We start from the raw sequence: 17,185 nt of genomic DNA on the forward strand, positions 1-17,185 counted from the left end.
CTAGGATAATTGATCTCTTCAGTTTTTAAGTGGCAAAGAAAAATTGATGTGTTAGTTTTTCATTGCTGTGACCAAAATACCCCTCTAAGAACAACAATTATTTTGACTCATAATTTCAGAGGTTTAGTCCCTGGTGGGCTGATGTCATTGCTCTGGGCCCAAGGTAAGGCAAAACATCATGGTGGAGGGGCATGGTTGAAAATCACTGCTCCATTGTTCCTGGTGGCCAGGAAGCAGAGAGAGGAGAGGAAGGGGCCATAGGGAAGATGCATGCTTTCAGGGAAGAGCCCCTAGTGAACTGCCACTTCTAGCCATACCCCACCTGCCTATTGTGTTACCACCAGTTAGTCCATTCAAAGTAGAATGGACTTAATTAGGTTACAGTTCCCACAATCTAATTATTTCACCTCTGAATATTCCTGAATTAACGCAAGAACTTTTGAGGGACACCTCATCTAGAAACCATAACATTTGGATTGGATTATTATTAAGATTTAAATATTTTTCCTGTATATTCTAAATGTTATATTTAGATATTGAGCATTGGCATGTTTTATGTTCTATAATTTTCGATTGTCTTAGCTGAATTCTCATTACTTATGGCAACTTAGGAATTAACTACAAAGGATCTACTTAGTCAAGAAACAATGAAAAAAATAGGTGTCTTAACAAGTTTAATACGTTACCATTAATTATTTATTGGGTAAAATGTTTCACCTTATGAAAGACTTAGAAATGATCAGGAATTGCTTACATTTATAATCTGTGAAGAGTTATACCTTGTCTGAACCTGTGCTGCATAAACCAAAATGCTTTTGAAATGTGGAAGTCTCATGGAGTTAGAAAAACTTGTAATGAAATGGAAGTAAATTTGTTGTGAGTTAATATAGTATGTGTATTTTTAGTGAGACAGAGTCTGTAGGAAAAATTTATGTACCCAAATATGTAAATCTAATACTATGTAATTATGTTTTATTTTATATGAGGCCAAACTGCCTCTGATGAAACTCCATCTGTGATATTAGGTGGAAATTCTAGTGAGTTAATCTGGAAGATATATTGTGATATGCTGAAATTCTCTAAGCATAAATTAGTGACTTGTTTTTAAAGTTCCAAATTTATTTGATTACTGCCCCTAAATTGTATAATACTTTCTACAAAATGAGCTGAATTGATGTTATTTTGGATTTATATAATTCTTCCCTTTCCTTTGATTAAATCAATGTAAAATAAATTCTTACTGTTACTCCAACTGAATTACAGAATAGGCTTTTAAGGAACAGATTTATCAGCTGGCATCTTGTGCATGCCTGTAATCTCAGCTTCTCCAGAGGCTGAAGCAGGAGAGTTGCAAATTAAGGCCAGCCTGGGCAATTTAGCAAGATCATATCTCAAATAAAAAAAGCTGGGGATGTCCTTAAAAGCTCTGCATTAAAAAATGACAGAATCATAGAATTTACAGGGAAATGGATGGCATTAGAGCAGATTATGCTAAGTGAAGCTAGCCACTCCCTAAAAAACAAATGCCAAATGTCTTCTTTGATATAAGGAGAGTAACTAAGAACAGTGTAGGGACGAAGAGCAGGAGAAGAAGATTAACATTTAACAGGGATGAGAGGTGGGAGGGAAAGGGAGAGAGAAGGGAAATTGCATGGTAATGGAAGGAGACCCTCAGGGTTATACAGTGGAGGAGGTAGAGAGAGAGGAGGGGAGGGGAGGGGAGAGGTGGGGAAGGTGGAGGGTGGAGGATGGGAAAGGCAGCGGAGCACAACAGACACTAGTATGGCAATTTGTAAATCAATGGATGTGTAACTGATGTGATTCTGCAATCTGTGTATGGGGTGAAGGTGGGAGTTCATAACCCACTTGAATCAAAGTGTGGAATATGATATGTCAAGAAATTTGTAATGTTTTGAACAACCCACAAAAAAAATTAAAAAAAAAAAAAAAAATAAATAAATAAATAAAAGAAAGCAAATTTAACAAATAAGAGTATGACATTCTCAAAAAAAAAAAAAAAAAAAAAAGTAGAACATTTGGCAAGGTGCAGTGGCACATGCTTGTAATCCCAGCGATTTAGGAGGCTGAGGCAGGAGGATTGCAAGTTCCAAGTCAGTCTCAGCAATTTAGCGAGTACCTAAGCAACTTAGTGAGACCCTGTCTCAAAAAGTGGGGGGTGGGAACTGGGGATGAGACTCAGTGGTTAAATGCCCCTGGCTTCAAGTCCCAGTAACAACAACAACAAAAAAAAAAAGTAGTAGGGCATTTGCCTAGCCTATTCTAGTATCTTGGTTCAATTCCTAGTACTTCAAAGAGGAGTGAAGGGAAGGAAATCTGGCATATCAGAAAATAGTTAAAAATAGTTAAGTTGGGAATGATTAACCATGAATATTCTTTTTTTTTTTAAAGAGAGAGAGAGAGAGAGAGAGAGAGAGAATCTTTTAATATTTAATTTTTTAGTTTTCGGCGGACACAACATCTTTGTTTGTATGTGGTGCTGAGGATCGAACCCGGGCCTCACGCATGCCAGGCAAGCGCGCTACTGCTTGAGCCACATCCCCAGCCCAAACCATGAATATTCTTATGACTGATTCTTCTTCCCAATTTTTTCCATTAGTGGAGACTCATAAACTCTAAAATTGAGTTGGAAGATGCCCCACTTTTTTTTTCTTTTTTTATAGTACTGGGAATTGAACCCAGGGGTGCTCTGTCACTGATCTACATCGCCATCCCTTTTTAAACTTTTTATTTTGAGATAGGGACCAGCTAAGTCACCCAGGCTGCCCTCAAATTTGAAATCCTCCTGCCTCAGTCTCCCAAGTATCTTGAACTACAGGGGCACATCACTGGACCTGGCTGAATATGCCCTACTTTAATGGTTCAATATTGGTGAGTTATAGTCTTAAAGGCATTTTATTATAGAAATTACAGGCTTAACATTATATAAGATACCTATTTAAAAGGAAATTCTTTAACGGATATTTTGAAATTTTTTGATTTAAATTTTTCCCCAATTCTTTGTGTTTATGTTTCAACAAATGTACTGTTTCAGATGGAGAACAAGGACTTCAGTGTTTTCGATTGGCATCATGTGGTCAGGATTGCCAAGTCAAAATCTGGGTTGTTTCTTTTAGCCATGTCTTAGGTATGTTTTCAAGTTTTCTCTAACATAATTTGTGAAATGAATAAGATTTCTGTTTTACCTATTTACTTAAGGTAATCTGAAAGCAATTACAAGAAACTTTGAATCAAAATGATATATACATATGATTTAAAGTTGTATGTTCACTGCTGCTTCTAACCTGGTCCCTACCTCTGTTACACAGATTCTTATTCACCAGTTTGTATTTTATTTATTTCATCTCTTTTGGTGATTTTTTAAAACAATTTCTGTACACATTTTTACTCCCATATTTTTAAATTATTCATTGTAGTTACTGTGTTTTGGTAGTATGTGAGCTTTTTTTTCCCCCCTGCATTATCCTGTCACCTCAGGTGAGCCTTTCAGTGTAGAAGCTTATTTTGTTCAGTTTTGGAATATGCTCTTCCTTCATGTTATTTCTTTAATGATGCCCTTTCTGCTTTTCTCTGTTTATAACTCCCAACAGTTGAACTAGACCTCCTGAATTGATTCTCTATGTCTGCCCTGACCCTCTCCCATTTCTCTCCTATTCTGTTTATTTACTTTTTGGAAAAAAATCTGAGAATTTTCTTTTAACCTTCTTTTGAATTTTTATCTCATTAACCATATTTTCAAATTCTAAAAGTTCATCTTTGCTCTTTATAGCATCTTTTTTATGAGTGTGAGATCTTGAAGCTGTGAATTAGTAGGGTTTTTTTGTTAAGTACCCTTCTGTTTCCTGATCATCTCTGTTTGCTCTTTGACCTTTTTTTCTTTCTTTCTTTTCCTTTTTTTTTTTTTTTTTTTTTTGCTTACCTTGATCTTTCTCATTCATATTAGCTTCTTCAAATGGCTGGTGATCCTTAGTATTCTATTTCCATTTAAGAATTGAACAGTAAGGCCTGGCACAGTGGAGTTTGCCTTTAATTCTAGGGTTTGGAAGGCTGACACAGGAGGATTACAAGTTGAAGGCCTGCCTGGGAATTTAGCAAGACCCTCTCTCAAAATAACATAGAAAATGGACTGAGGATATAATTGAGTGGTAGAGCACCCCTGGCTTCAATCCTCAGAACCAAAATAAGAAAAAAGGAATTGGACAGTAAAATGTTCAGATACTCTGTGCCCATGCGTTTGTTGTTGCTGGCTTCTCTTTAGGATGAAGACATGGGTAATTGGCTCTTAAGGTGAAGGGGTGGAAGGCAAAGAGGGTGAAGGTCTTTGTGGGCTCTCCGTGCAATCATTATTTGCCTTAGATTTTGCTTGGGAGGTTAAGCAGCTGGCTTTTGTGTTGGCTCTGAGGGATGGGATTAGGGAGGAACTGGAGGCAGACACTGATTGCTCATGTGCAGACTTTCAGTTAAATTTTTTTGTTTCCAAGTGTATATCTGTCATTCTGATTTTTTTTTTTTTTCTGGCTGCTGATAGCTAAGTCTTGAGGGGTTCTCTAGAACAGAATAACTTTCTTCTCTGGTTATAGCCTCCTCTCTTTGTACTCTGTGCTATTATTCCTCTGTACTGCCTCATCAATTATTCTGCTTTTGGCCTTCCCAAAATTGGTTTCACTTTCTAGTTTGCTGATGGCCTCCTTACCGATTCTCTTCATCCATGTACATTTATGTCTTTATTAATTTATTCATTATTTTTTTAATGGAGACTGAAATTTTGTGGTCACTTGGCCATCTTGATTCAGATGCCCCAAATTGTTTTATTATTTGTTACCTAATAGGCTTTAGGTTGAATCACAAACTACATTTCTGTCATTCATAATTATACTAGTATGTTGAGAATGGCTTATTAAGAAAGAAATACATTTCCTTTTCAGTGGAAATTTATTTATTGCCTCTTAGGTTGCCTGTAGTAATCCTTTTAGTTTATGTCCTATTGGTGAGGATGAAATTTCCTTTACTTTCTGGTCTCTCCTAACTCTTCCTTCTGTCTCTTTCTGTACAGAGTGAAATTCTGGTAAGAAACAATAAATACAATAATGTATATGAGCTTTCCAAAATTACACTTATCCTGACTAACTATTCAAAAGAAAAGTTTTTTTCACACATTGTAAAATATTTTTACAGTAACTTTTAAGTATAACAAGCTGGACATAGTGGCTCATGCCTGCAGTCTCAGCTACTTGGAACACTGAGGCAGGAGGATGTAAGTTTGAGACCAGCCTGGGCAATTTAGCAAGACCCTATTTCAGAACTTCTGGGATGTAGCTCAGTGGTAGAAGGCCCCAGGTTCAATCTCCAGTATAACAAACAAAACAAAGTACATGTAACAGTATATAAATGTATAGTTAAAGCCTTTTTATTAAGAAATTATGTGCATCTTATTTTAATTTCTTATTTGTGGGGAGGAGTAGTTAGAAATATGGTTGTATACATGGCAATGTAAATCATTAGGGTCATATTGCAAGTTTTCTAGTCTTCATCTGATTTATAGCTTAATATTTTTCCTGTGTTAGTTAAAATGAAAGGCTTTTGAAATTCACTGTATTTCTAGCACATAGTACTGGTGCTTTTAATGCCCAAATCTGCTCTTCCAGGTAAATAGTTTTTTCTCCTGTTTTGAGCTTGAAAATTTTATCTGCTTTAATAACCTTTTGTTTAATTAAATGCTTGATATCCTCCTTAGGAACCATTAACACTTCAAAGCAGGTTTTATTATGTCTGATATATTTATAAATTTCACTTTTTTCTTTGCTCCTGGGGTGGGAAAAGTGAAATTTATAAATATATCAGACATAATAAAACCTTCTTAATTATTTTTATAATTTGTCACTAATACATTGAATTTCCTTAGTTTATGTTAAAGGTAAGAGTTGTGATATTTATTTTCAGTAATTCTATAAAGCATAAAAAGGATTTCAGGGTTAACCATACCTGTAGGAGTGTTACAGATATGTTAGAATTATAAGAAAATCATTATTGGTTATTGTTACTTACAGAATAGGAAAATGTTTTGCTGATGTGAGATTTTACAAAATTATAAGCATTGGATTTCTTAGTCTTTTGGAAAATTTACGTTTTCTTTTAAAAATTGTTTGTGGTATAGCTTAAATTTTTAAAAATAATTTGGTAGTTATAAAATTACCCTGTCTAGCCTTTTCTGAGCACATCATTTTCAATTCATTATTGAGATTTTTGAAGCCTCTTAATCACATTGCATTCCAGTTATTTGCTTAAATGTGTCAATATCTGAGCTGCATGAGGATTTTTAATTTTTGTGTATTTTAGGTGTTTAAAGATTATTGAATAAATAAGTTAAATAGGGTTGACTTAAAAATTCTAAGCATGGTCAGCTTGTTAATTTTTCTCACTTCATTAATTGCAGGCTTTGAATTAAAGTATAAAAGTATACTGAGTGGGCACTGTGCTCCTGTTCTGGCTTGTGCTTTTTCCCATGATGGGCAGATGCTAGTCTCGGGGTAAGCTCTTTAATTTTCTTAAACCATTTGATATAAAATGGAACATATAATCAGAAAAGCACATAAAGCATAAAAGGTTAGCTTGATGAATTATTGTGATGCCTACGTGTGTAACCATGACTTGGGTCAAGAAATCAAATATTGCTGGTTCTATTCTAGAAACCCTCTCCTTCTAGTGTTCTTTTCTGACTACAATACCTCAGGTTGTAGAAAGTACTGCTTTTTTCTTTTAAAACTGTTTTAAAACAAATCATACCATGTGAATTATTTTGTGTCTAGCCTCCTTTACTCAGCATTATGCTTATAATATCTATTTATATTATTGCATTTAATTACAATAATAAGTCATTAATTTTCATGACTGTATAATATTCTGTTGTGTGGAGGTAAAACCAAAGCTATTTCCTGGTGGTTGAACAATTAATACTCCTATAGTAATGTTTTTATCCTAACCTGTATTTGGCATTGTGGGTCTTTTAAATTTTAGCTCTTCTGATGGGTTCATAGGGTTATCTTACTATGGTTTTAATTTGTATTTCCCCAAAAACTGTGAGGTTGGAACTTGATAGAAGTTTATTGATCTTTTATATTTTCTTCTGTTTTAAAATTTTTTAGTTTTTTTAGATGGACGCAATATCTTTATTTTGTTTTTATGTGGTGCTGAGAATCAAACCCAGTGCCTCACGCATGCTAGGCGAGCGCGCTACCACTTGAGCCACATCCCCAGCCCCTGTATTTTCTTCTTTATGAATTGCTTTTTAATATTTCTTGCCCATTTTCTTATAGGTTATCTTTTTTTAGAAAACTTTTTTATAATATTATTGTATTGTTTTATACCTTTATTTATTTATTTTTATGTGGTGCTGAGGTCGAGCCCAGCACCTCACGCGTGCTAGGCATGCACTCTACTACTGAGCTACAACCACAGCCCATCTTACAGGTTATCTTTTTATTATTGACTTGTTAAATATGTGTATGTGTGTGTGTGTGTGTGTGTGTATTTCTACACATGAATCATTGTTGGTTATATGTGTTGTAAATGTCTTTTGCCACCTTCTAGATTTGCCTTCTCAAATTTCATAATTTTAGTGTTGTTAGTTTATGTTCTGAGGTCTTGATGTTTTTTTCATTTTATCTTCTAAAACCTTCATTGTTTTTCCTTTCACAAAATTGGTTTATGTGTATTAGGTGGATTAGGAATGTAGCTTCATTTCTTTCTATATGGCTTTTTGTCCTAGGACCATTTACTGAAGATTACTCTTTCATCATCACTTACTGTGATCCCTTGTTAGAAATCAGTGCCATGTATATGTGGGTCTGTTTCTCACCCTGCTAGTGTGTCTATTTTTGTGTTAATCCTTGCTATAATACCACTCTTTCTTTATAAGGCTTTATATTTTGACTGTTCTTAGCTCCTGACACTTCCATGTAAATTTTAGAATCATTTGTCAAATGATTCCCATTCGCTGCTCCGCATACATAAATCTCTTTGGGTGTTAGTTGGGATTATATAAAGTCTGATCAGTTGAAATTTGGGGGGGAGAATTGACATTTTTGTGATACCAAGTCTTATAATCCATAAATATGGCGTATTTTGCCATTTATTTGTCTTAGTTTCCCTCAACAATTGTCTTCCATGTAGAAATCCTGCTTATCTTTTATTAGACTTATTTCTAGGCACTTAATTGTTTTGTCATTGTCATTATAAAAGTTGTGACTGATATAAGAAAATGTATATGTAAATACAATGGATTTATCTATAAAATTTATTATTTTGGATTTTCTGTGTATAAAAATTTGTAGATAATGGTGGGTTTATCCTTTCCTTTCTAATTTACAAAAAATTTTTTTAGTTGTCAATTGGCCATTATTTTATTTATTCATTTATATATGGTGCTGAGAATCGAACCCAGTGCATCACACATGCTGGGCAAGCACTCTACCACTGAGCCACACAACCCCAACCCCTTTCCTTTCTAATTCTTTTTTTTTTTTCTTTTCCTTTCTAATTCTAATACCGTTAATATCTTCCCAGCCTTACTGAACTGGCTAATGCTGCTATGGTAATGGAAATAGTGATGACAGCCATTGTTGTTTGATTGATTAAGGCAAAGGGAAAACTTTCATTATTAGATATGATCATTGTAGGTTTGGGGGATATACAATTAACAGTTTTTTTTGTTAATTTTTTAATCATGAGTGTTTTCTGTTTCCTCAGATGATTTATTTTTCCTTGCATCTTTTGAGATGACCATAATTTTTTTCTGTTACTCTTTTAGTGGGGTGAATTACAGTGATTTTTTAAATGTTAAATCAACTTTTGTTACAAAAAAAAACACACTTGGTCATATGTCAGCCAAACAGTTTTGTTGCCACTATTTTAATGTGGCTCTTTTATCTCAAAAGATAATTATTGTTCATCAAAAATCATAATTTTCCTTTGACTTAGAATTTAAGTCAGTGTAAAGTTCAAACAAAATTGGATTTCTTTTGTTATTTTGAGGGAACAGCTTAATTCACAAGATGGGTATACGTCTTAATGTGCTAAGCTCTCTACCCATTTGCAACAGGGCGTATAGAAGGATGTTCAAGGCAGTGTGTTCTTGAAGGCATGTATTAAGTCCCTTTTCAAATAGTTAGTACTTATGGTGACAACCTATTAACACTGCAAGATCCTAACATTTCCTTACCTTCTGAATCATGGAAAAAGCGTTAAGTGATACTCAATACTGTTTTTGTTTGTTTTATAGCATTATAATTCTTTATCAGTTTGTATATATGTGACTTTTAGGTAACTAGCATTAACTGAAATGACCTTTCACAGTCATTCTGGATAAATGGAAGTTCATATTATTAAGTTTTTTGGTATATAATGTTGCTCTAAGTCATATTCAAATGTTTTTCTGAATATTTTTTATTTATTTGGATAAATATTTCAGTTAAGTGAATGAGTTGGAATTATAAGTTGATGAAATAAAAAAGCACTTCAGTTTTTTAGAAGAATCAACAGACATGTTTAAACCATACCTAATATGTGGATACACAAGAACAAACCAATTTATTAATGAGAGAGACTCCATTTGTGACTGAAAATCATTGATAAGATAGAATGGATACATGTGAGAAAGAGGGAGATAGTGAAAAACAGGATAAGATGGTGGTATGTGAATATTAAGTAGGTAAATTGGCAAAATAGAGAATAGAATAGAATTGCAAGTTAGAAGGTGTGCTAAAGGGAAAGTATGTCAATCATAGATATGGGTGGCTATGTAAAAGGCAGTATAAAATTAATTATGCAAATATAGGAGGATTGGTGAACAGAAAGCACATTCTAAGAGGCAGGAAATTGAGTAGATTAAAATGTATTAGTCCATTTTTTTGTTACTATGTCAAACTACCCAAGTCTGGGTAACTTTATTTAAAAAAATAAAGATGTATTTAGCTTGCAGTTCTGAAGGTTCAAGGGCATGGCACTTACATGGAGCATATGGTAGATGGACTCAAAATGACAGGAATCCATGTAGAAGAAAGAGGTCACATTTCAAGAGAGGAAACTACACAGCATTTCAGTGTCAGAGGTCAGGCTTAGACTTTTATTAACAATGTGCTCTAATGAGAACCAACTCAGGGTTCCACAAGGACTACTTTAATTCCTTCTGAGGGCAGTATCCAGTGACCTAAGGACTTCCCACCAGGCCTCACTTCTTAGGTGTCCTACCACTTCTCATATTGCATACTGAGGACCAAGACTCTAACACATGAACCCCTTGAGGGACAAACCGCATCCTAACCATAGGATGTATGATAAACACAAAAAGAAATAGGGGAATAACACTGAAAAAAGAGACTAGAAATGACGGAGAAACTAGATATTGTCAAAACTTGTTCAAACGTTATATACTATATTTAGAAAAACTCATGAAATTTTGAAATCAATTCTAAGGTGCTAGACCTAACTATAGGAGATAGCATTAAAGGTGAAGTAAAGAGCCAGGTGCTGTGGTGCATAACTGTGATCTCAGTGACTTGGGAGGCTGAAGCAGGAGAAATACAAGTTTGAGGCCAGCCTCAGCAACTTAGCAAGTTCTTGTTTCAAAAATAAAGTGGAAAGGTCTGGGAATGAAACTCAGTGGTAAAGCTCTTGCCTAGTATGTATGAGGTCTTGAGTTTGATCCCTAGTGGTGTTGTAAGGAAAGAAAACAAAAACAAAAAAACAAAAACAAAAAACCCTCTTTGTCTTGAGTTGAAAACCAATGAGAAAGAAATAGCACAGATAGAGTAGATAATGTGACTATTTGCAACTAACTTGCTCCTGAGCTCTGGCAACATCGTCCACTGCAGACTTCTCTTGCAAGGGCTAATTGGTGTCTCTCTCTCTCTCTCTCTCTCTCTCTCTCTCTCTCTCTCTCTCTCACACACACACACACACACACACACACACACACACAGCTGAGTATGGCATCTTACCCCCAAACTCTCTAGTCATGTGTCATTTTTTTTTTAAGTAGTAGTAGGAGGAGGCCAGTAATCTTATTCTAGAAGAGATGGGAAGTGAGTGTTCTTTCTCCTCTAAAATATGCTTATTTACATTTTATTTATTTTATAAGTAAATTAGCTGGAGTTTTATTGTTATGAATCAGGCATGGTTTAAATGAACAGCCTTCTTTTACTCAGTAGTGACCAACAGAATGAGGCTTGAGATCACCTTTCCCAAAACTCAGTCCATTTCTTTTTCCTTTGTACACTAACTAACAATTTATGTCTTCCCAATGCAGTGCTCATAAAGATCACTAATGATGATCCTCCCTCTCCCCGTGCTCCCCAGGTACTGGGGATTTAACCCAGGGTGCTTTATCACTGAACAACATCCCAAGTCCATTATTTTTTATTTTGAGATAGGGACTCTGTAAGTTGCTGAGGCTCAAACTTGTGATCCTCCTGCATTAGCCTCTTGAACTGCTTCTCAAATGATACATCAAAGAGGAATTAGTTTTAATTTTATCTGGTGGTAGTCTCAGAAGATAAAATTTCCTTTTAGTTTTTTTTTTTTTTTAATTGTTGCTTCGACACCAGTGAGAATTTGAGACAAAATGTAATGGGAAGTGGATGGGAGGGACCATTTTGAATGTAAACTTAGCATGGCTGCGTTCTAGTCAGCTCCAAATGAAGTTTTTGCTATCATCCATTTAGAAGCAGCAAACTTAAGTAGAACTGGGCCTAGGTCAATTAACCAAAAGCCACGTCACCCAATCACCCATTCACTTAAAATTAAAACACACACACACACACACACACACACACACACACGTTTCAGTTGACCAGATTTCCACTTAATAAAATCTTCAAAAGTAATGTTTAATGTGCTCCTTACTCTCAGTCACATTGCTATAGCTAGATACCTAGTTTCTGTAGTTCTTATGAAAGTATTTTTGTTTGTGGATACTTGCTCAAATTGATATATCAGAGGGGTGATAAACACTGAGCAGTCCTGTCTGTCATCTTGCTAAATGTCACCATGTAGTGTTTTATTTTCTCCACATTTTTTTATTTGTACATTATAGTTGTACATCATGGTGGAATTTATTGTTACATATTAGTACATACACACAATATAACAATATAATTTGGCCAATATCCCTCTCCAGCAGTTTCCCACTCCCTCCTTCTACCCCCTTGTTCTTTTCCTCTGTGCTACTGATCTCCCTTTGCTTTTCATGTGATAACCCCTCCACCACCACACTTTTCTTTTCCTTTTTCCTCTCTAGCTACCACATATGAGAGAAAACATCCAGTCCTTGACCTTCTGAGTTTGGTCTGAATGGTCTCAAGTTCCATCCATTTTCATGCTAATGACATAATTTCATTTTTCTTTATAGCTGAATAAAACATTGTGTACATATACCACATTTTCTTTGTCCTGTTGATGGACACCTAGGCTGGGTCCATACTTTGGCTATTATGAATTATGCTGCTATGAACATGGGTGTGTATGAATTGCTATAATATGCTGACTTTAATTCTTTTGGATAAATATGGAATATGTAGTGTATTTTTTAAGGGATGCTCAGAAATAGTGGATTTTACCCTAAGAATTTTATACACTCTAGAGATAATAACCTGTATATTGAGGAATTTAGGACTAAATAAAAGTATCTATAAATTATGCCTAGCATACATATACATACTCAATTAATTTTACTTGCTAGTATTTCATATATATTTTTTATTGTAGTTGGACACAGTACCTTTATTTTATTAATTTATTTTGTGTGGTGCTGAGGATCAAACCCAGTGCCTCGCACATGCCAGGCGAGTGCTCTGCATGGAGCCACAACCCCAGCCCCATTCACTCTGTTTTGAAATTTTTTTCTACATCCAGAATGCATTTTGTGCTTCTCATCTTCTTGTATTTTATTTTAGATTTGAAATTTTAAACTGTAATTCCTATTTTGGAATTATTAGCAAGGATTCTAAAGTTATCTGTCATTAACAAATGGATGGCCTACTGAACAAGGAATTTTAAGCTTGGCAATAGATGTGACTCCTATGGTTAGGCTATAATCAACTACCTTTCAATTAGGTACAAATATTGATATTATACAGAGGGTAGTAACAATTGTCTTGCTGATATGTTTTTTCGCAATAGTGGCATAAAGACTACTTCCAAGGAGGAATAACCAGATAGAAAAATTTTAATCTGTTGTTTTAAAATTGTGTACTTTGTTGTAATAATGTGTTTTTCTTTGTATTATCTTTTTTTTTTTTATTCCAACACCAAGTTTGGAATTATACTTTCAAAAATGGGTACCAAGCCATACGTACATTATTAGTAATTAGGGTATAACCATATCAATGGTAGAGAACAGTGTTATCTGAAACAACTAAGTAGCAAGTAATAACTTTTCTTTGTAATGATCTTTTCCTTTTGGGTTACTAACATGATATGGAGTTGTATCTTAATTATATATCACAGATGCTTGTTCTGTTTATGTCTGTGAAGCATAAATAGCATATACTGTTTTAATAAAGTGTATGTATATATATATATATATATATATATATTTCTGATAGATTTTATATTTGGCATTTTTAAAATAAAAATTTATATAAACAAAAAGAGACTGCTTTCCAAATGCTTATGTTTATTAACCTAGAAAAGTCACTAAGGTGATTTAGAGTACTAATTATATAAATGTACTTTGTTTTTATAGAAACTTTCATCATTAATTTTATTTTTCTTTTAAAGATCAGTGGATAAGTCTGTCATAATATATAATACTGTAAGTATTTCAAAATCTTTTGTGTGACCTTAATTATGTTTGTGAAACAACTTCAAATTCAGTTAGGCATGGTAGAAAAAGTAGTTTTCTTCTATTTAGTATGCCCAATAGTATAGTATATACATTCTCCCAAATGCTAAAATAACCAGAAAAGTAATGAATTATTTCTGGGATAAGCTCTTAAATATTGCAATAATGATTTTAAGATGGACAGATTTTAAAATCTGATCATAGGAAATACAGATTTAAGAGTACCAATATCAGGCTGGGGCTGTAGCTCAATGGTATAGCGCTTGCCTTACACGTGTGAGGCCCTGAGTTCAATCCTCAGCACCACTTAAAAAAAGTAAACAAAATAAAAATAAAGATTAAAAAAAAGAGCACCAATATCCAAAAATTACTTTGTCACTTGTTAAACTTTTATATCAGCCTCCATAACAACAAAGAAGGAATGTTTACCCCAGGGAATTTGGAGAGTGTAACTGAAAGTGAGCTATTATTCCTAGAGACTGGGAAGATTGAGACACTAGCATAAGAAAGATCAGGTTATTGTGGAATTGGAAAAATGGATCCACAGATCTGCCCATACATCTATGTGGGTAAAGACCAAGAGTATGAAGAAGAATGAAGATTTTACATATAACAAAGATATAATTGAGAAAAATAGAAAAATATTCAAGAGAAAATTGGGGTTGAATGGAACCTTATAGTGATTGAGCTTATACAGTAGCTATGCCAGCAAATCAATTAGCATGTCAAGCCAAGTAATCTAAACTTTAATGCTCCACACAAAAGTTCAAGTCACTGAAAGGTCTGAAAGGAAATGGGAAAGAATACTCAATCTAGATTAGGTAGATCTTTAATAGTTCATCAACTTTGTGTATATGTGTGTAGGGGGGTGCTGGGTGTTGAGCCCCACCCAGGCCTTGTACATGATAAGCAAATGCTCTACCACTGAACTATTTCCCCAGCACTCTCATCGACTTTTTGATATTTTATATTTGCAAAAAAAGTTATAACATTAAATTTTCTTTGTAAAATATATATAAGTTCTAGTTAAATACATCTATATATTGGTTGGCCACTTAAGTATATTCAAAATATAAGTGACAATTTCTTTTTTTTTTTTAATTAATATTTAGTTTTTAGTGGACACAACATCTTTGTTTGTATGTGGTGCTGAGGAGCGAACCCGGGCCGCACGCATGTCAGGCGAGCACGCTACCGCTTGAGCCACATCCCCAACCCATAAGTGACAATTTCTATTCACTGATTCTACAATGTGTACAAGTCACATGCTATAGCAAAAACATATTTTTTTCATTTAACACATTTGTGTTACTATTAATAAATTTTAAAAAATCATCAAATGCCAAGGATCTGTTGTACTAAAACCGTCTAAGAAAGTAGTCAGTAGACAATAATGCTGGTGCCTGAAAAAGAGTGAAATAAGCATTTGTGCAGTACTGGGGATTGAATCAGGGCCTATTGCATGTGAGGCAAGCACTCCATCATCCAGCCCTTTTAAAAATTTTATTTTGGTAACAGAATCACACTAAGTTGCCCAGGCTGGCCTCGACTGTGATCACGTTGCCATAGCCTCCCACTTAGCTGGAACTACAGCATGTACCATCACACCCACAGTACTTGATAATACTATTAGTTATAAATGACATTCTTTGCTATTCACTGAGTGAAGTTCCAACTGATATTAGCTACTACGAATACATATGAGAATATGCATAACTATAAATAATGTATGTCAAGTGAATCTTCATTAGTAACTACTCTTGCCTGAGAAAATATTAAAGCTGTTTTTGTTGTTTTCTTTCAGAATACTCAGAATATACTTCACACATTGACCCAGCATACCAGGTCTGAACTTAATCGCATTTTGTATTAATATAATTAAAAAATTAGAAGATACGTAATGTTTATTTTTATTTACTAGGTATGTTACAACATGTGCCTTTGCACCCAATACCCTCTTGCTTGCTACTGGTTCAATGGACAAAACAGTAAATATCTGGCAATTTGATCAGGAAACACATTGCCAAGGTTAGTAAGTTAATAATTTTCAACCCACTCACTACTGAGATCAGACATTTAGTAACTCTTTTCTCCTCTGTCATTCTCCTTTTCTCTCTCTTATTTTATTGTGTTAGGGGTCCTTGTGCATAACAGTGCCTTGTGCATAACAGGCAAGCGTTCTACTGAGCCTGAAATTGGGTAAATCAGAGAAGCCAGTGTTAATGTAGTTGACCTATATTAAAACTGTTGGTAAAGACTTTTGAGTGCATACTCATATCATACCTCCCATGGTTTTGTATGTTGTTTATTTGTACTCCATACTAATTTTTCAGATAAATGTAGCCTGAAGACAGAATAGGAATTATAGTTGTATTTTGCTGGCTTTGTTTTTGGTGCATGAAACAACATTGGCACATAATTTAGGATTTTATTTTTGTCACTGTTAGAATTAACTCAAAATGCTGGTGCTGACATGCAGATAGATGATAGAGCAAAAACCTTTGCTGGTATGAGTTTTATATAATAAAGAAAAATTGTTTTTCTGGAGTGAAAAAGAAGTTCCAAAAGAGTAATATTTTATATAACATTAAGTAATATTAAATAATACTTTATACATGGTGATAATTGATTTTTTGAAATTCTTGGAAAGTTAGCTGGGCATGGTGGTGCATGTCTGTATGCCTGTAATCCTAGTGACTCTGGAGCCTGAGGCAGAAGGATTCCAAGTTTAAGGCCAGCCTCAGTAATTTAGCAAAACCCTGTCTAAAAATAAAAAGGGCTGGAGATGTGGCTAAGTGATTAAGCATTCCTGTGTTCAATTCCCAGTACCGCCCTGACCAAAGGGATTTAAATTTAAATTTAAATTTTTAAACTTTTTCATTTACTTTGCAGTTCATAGTGGGAATGTTTATGAAAGACTTTATTATTAACCTCACTTGCCTTTTCATGTGTGTATGTGTTTAGCAAAGAGCATGGAAGATCAGCTGAAGCAATTTACTGAAGATTGGTCAGAGGAGGATGTCTCAATGTGGCTTTGTGCACAAGGTTTAAAAGACCTTGTTGGTATTTTCAAGACGAATAACATTGATGGAAAAGAACTGTTGAGTCTTACAAAAGAAAGTCTGGCTGATGATTTGAAAATTGGTAAGATTAGTGAAAAACAGTCTTAAAAACAACTTTTAATTATTTACTCTGAGGTTGATTTTAGTAATCATAACAGAATAACAGCAAGTATTCTGGTGTGGGTTTTTTTTTTTTTTTTTTTTTTTTGTCTAGAAGGAGAGTATATTTTTATTAGATTAGGCAAAAGAAAGTGTTACATAGCATTTA

At 34.3% G+C, this 17,185-nt stretch overlaps 1 protein-coding gene across 4 annotated transcripts in view; it reads left to right on the top strand.

Annotated features, from left to right (window-relative positions):
* Nucleotides 1-17,185, top strand: part of Wdsub1 (WD repeat, sterile alpha motif and U-box domain containing 1) — a 72,734-nt gene that overhangs the window by 27,611 nt on the left and 27,938 nt on the right. For 3 of the 4 annotated variants that reach the window (XM_071619158.1, XM_027937978.2, XM_071619159.1), the window contains exons 4-9: nt 3,053-3,145; nt 6,452-6,545; nt 13,792-13,825; nt 15,660-15,700; nt 15,777-15,883; nt 16,820-16,999. In XM_071619158.1, coding sequence (XP_071475259.1) covers nt 3,053-3,145; nt 6,452-6,545; nt 13,792-13,825; nt 15,660-15,700; nt 15,777-15,883; nt 16,820-16,999 — 549 coding nt within the window. The remainder of the gene's footprint in view (nt 1-3,052; nt 3,146-6,451; nt 6,546-13,791; nt 13,826-15,659; nt 15,701-15,776; nt 15,884-16,819; nt 17,000-17,185) is intronic. The other variant, XM_027937979.2, reaches the window with a different exon arrangement.

This window comes from Marmota flaviventris, chromosome 11 (assembly GCF_047511675.1).
Source record: "Marmota flaviventris isolate mMarFla1 chromosome 11, mMarFla1.hap1, whole genome shotgun sequence".
NCBI classification, from domain to species: domain Eukaryota; kingdom Metazoa; phylum Chordata; class Mammalia; order Rodentia; family Sciuridae; genus Marmota; species Marmota flaviventris.